Genomic DNA, 2,625 nt, shown 5'->3' with positions numbered 1-2,625 from the left:
AGGACCAGGGAGTCCACCAGTCCTCGCATGTCCCTCATCCTCTGTCTGGTCCTCTCATTGACTGAACTCAGGTTCCTGAACACCCACGTCCACATGACAACACAAAAAGGAAGAAGATGGCAGTGGCTGGCAGAGCACGGCGTCATTTAAAGCATGATGGTGCCAAAAATAACAAATAAAAAAATAGATAAATAGGTTTAATATTTTTAGAATACTATATGGAGACATGGCGGCCCCTAGAGTTTTTTGACTGATCTGAGGCGGTTACACATGGTTACATCGACACCTGGTGGTCAGTTAGGCAGTCACATGGTTGTTGGTGCGACACTGACCTGAGGCAGCCGCTCGTGTTGGAGAAAATGTCTCTTTCAGACGGGGAGAGCGGCAGGTTACTGCACAGAGGAACCAGAACTTTCTCTGTCAGTGCGGATAAAATGTCTCGACACAGTTTTTCCTTCAGGTTGTCCCTGGACGACAGATTCCACAGGATGCCTGCAGCGAGGACACGAGTCGGACTTTGACAAACAACATCATGTTGGATGACGAGTGAACGTGTGGAACCAGCGCCCCCCTCTGACCTGTTATGGTTTTTCTCAGTTCTTCGTCAGGTTGGTCCAGACTCTCCACCAGACGTGTCAGTCCTCCAGCGTCGATCAGCGCCACCTTGTTTTCTGCGTTTTCGTAAATGAGGTTTCTCGTGGCGCCCGCTGCGTACTGCTGAATTTCCAGGTTGTCGCTGCTGAGAAGCTGCATCAGAGCAGTGATGCCATGTAGCAAACGGACCTGATGGGGGCGACATTCACAAACATGACCCGTCATTTTTTAAAGATTATATGACAACAAAACATATTTATGTAAAGGCCGATTTTATAATCATTTGACTTTTTCCAAAAGTTCATTTAAATTTTTTTTTTCAAAATATGAGCACTCAATGACTAAACATGGGGCAATTTTATTTTTTTTTTTTTTTTCAAAATATGAGCACTCAATGACTAAACATGGGGCAATTTTATTTTTTTTTTTTTTTTCAAATATGAGGCCTCAATGACTAAACATGGGGCAATTTTATTTTTTTTTTTTTTTTCAAATATGAGGCCTCAATGACTAAACATGGGGCAATTTTATTTTTTTTTTTTTTTTCAAAATATGAGCACTCAATGACTAAACATGGGGCAATTTTATTTTTTTTTTTTTTTTCAAAATATGAGCACTCAATGACTAAACATGAGTCAATCTTATTTTTTATTTTTTATTCCCTCTGTTTAACCAGATTAAACCACTGAGTAACAGTGACATCTGCTGGAGAACATACAGGAGGATTTGACTACTGGAATAAAAGCAAATGTATATTTAATATTTGACGACTTTATACCCTGTGTACTGTACAGTAAAACGGGGGCGGGGGCTGGGGGGGTGGATGGGCGCAGCTGCAGCAATAGCAGCAGTGGACAGGTCAGGCACACCCTTCCTGCTGCCCTCTGTAACTGCCCCTGTTGTTGTTAAAGACAGGACTGAGTCACGACTCTTTGTTCTGGTTTCGACTCCGCAGCTTCTGTTTTCTCTGTCGTGATTGGTCTTCGTAAATAGAGTTCCTGCTGCAGGTCCTGGAGTGACTTCATCGTTTTAATGAAGAGACTTTTTGAAACGCTGGGGACATTTCCAGACAGAGTCCAGTTGTGGACAAATGGAATGTTCTGTAATGAAATCAAATCATCTCCAAGTGAGAGAGAAAAATGCAGCGTTTACTCTCCAGATAAGTACCAAGGCTCCAGGGACTTTGTTTCTCTGCTCTGTTACTGATTCATCCGGAAACTCATCTTTATAAACAGTTCTCTCTTCTCTTCTCTCTTCTGTGGGGTTTATCAGATTTAGTTTTCTTGGTTTAAAAAAAATATATATTTTGAATTTTTGAAAATCCCGTTTCATTTTTACATGGTTTGTGTATAAAAGCGACCGAAACTAAAAACCAGCTGACAAATCCATCAATACAGCCACAGGGGGGGAAAAAAACATGTGACCCCGTTACCTGGTTTTTGGCATCGTTGCTATGGTAACACTGGTGTTGAATGTATGCAGCTCCAAGAATTTGCAGAGCAGCGTCAGGTTCAGACAGATATCTGACTGCAGTGACCATGTCCAGAGACTGTAACCTACATATACACACACACACACACACACACACACACACACACACACACTGGTTACTCTGGTTTCCTCTCACATTATGTTCTACTTCAGCTGTGGGCAAACTACGGCCTGGGGGCCAGATATGGCCCGTGAACTTGTCTAAATTCTATAATGTAAATTATATTTTCGTCTGTCATTTTGTATTTTTCCTGCAATTCCCACATTTCCCAAATAGATGTTGCTCTCCAAGGCTGAGGTGGATTACTCTCTACTTCAGGGTGTTTGTTTGCTAAAGCTGTTTTTTTCTTTCAGATCAGGTTAACTGGTCTACATTGACTATTATCTGTCAATGCGGATGAATGATCCTGTGATGGACTGGTGAGGTGTCCATGGTGTAACCCCCCCCATCTGCCCGCCCCATGACTGATGACTGCTGGGAGTCGTTGATTTTGAAACCCTTGTCTACCTGATAATGTCAGAGAAACTTCTGGAACTTCT

General features: G+C 42.3%; 1 protein-coding gene across 1 annotated transcript in view; it reads right to left on the bottom strand.

Annotated features, from left to right (window-relative positions):
• Positions 1–2,625, bottom strand: part of LOC103379038 (plakophilin-3-like) — a 16,634-nt gene that overhangs the window by 6,383 nt on the left and 7,626 nt on the right. Inside the window, exons 4-7 of the mRNA XM_025055583.1 lie at positions 2,027–2,160; positions 579–783; positions 333–492; positions 6–75 (exon numbers count right to left, since the gene is read on the bottom strand). Of these exons, the coding sequence (XP_024911351.1) occupies positions 6–75; positions 333–492; positions 579–783; positions 2,027–2,160 (569 nt within the window). The remainder of the gene's footprint in view (positions 1–5; positions 76–332; positions 493–578; positions 784–2,026; positions 2,161–2,625) is intronic.

Source organism: Cynoglossus semilaevis, chromosome 5, assembly GCF_000523025.1.
Source record: "Cynoglossus semilaevis isolate Cse_v1.0 chromosome 5, Cse_v1.0, whole genome shotgun sequence".
In the NCBI taxonomy this organism is placed as follows: Eukaryota; Metazoa; Chordata; class Actinopteri; order Pleuronectiformes; family Cynoglossidae; genus Cynoglossus; species Cynoglossus semilaevis.
Note: the sequence above shows the minus strand (reverse complement) of the source record. Positions and strands in the feature narration are given on the sequence as shown.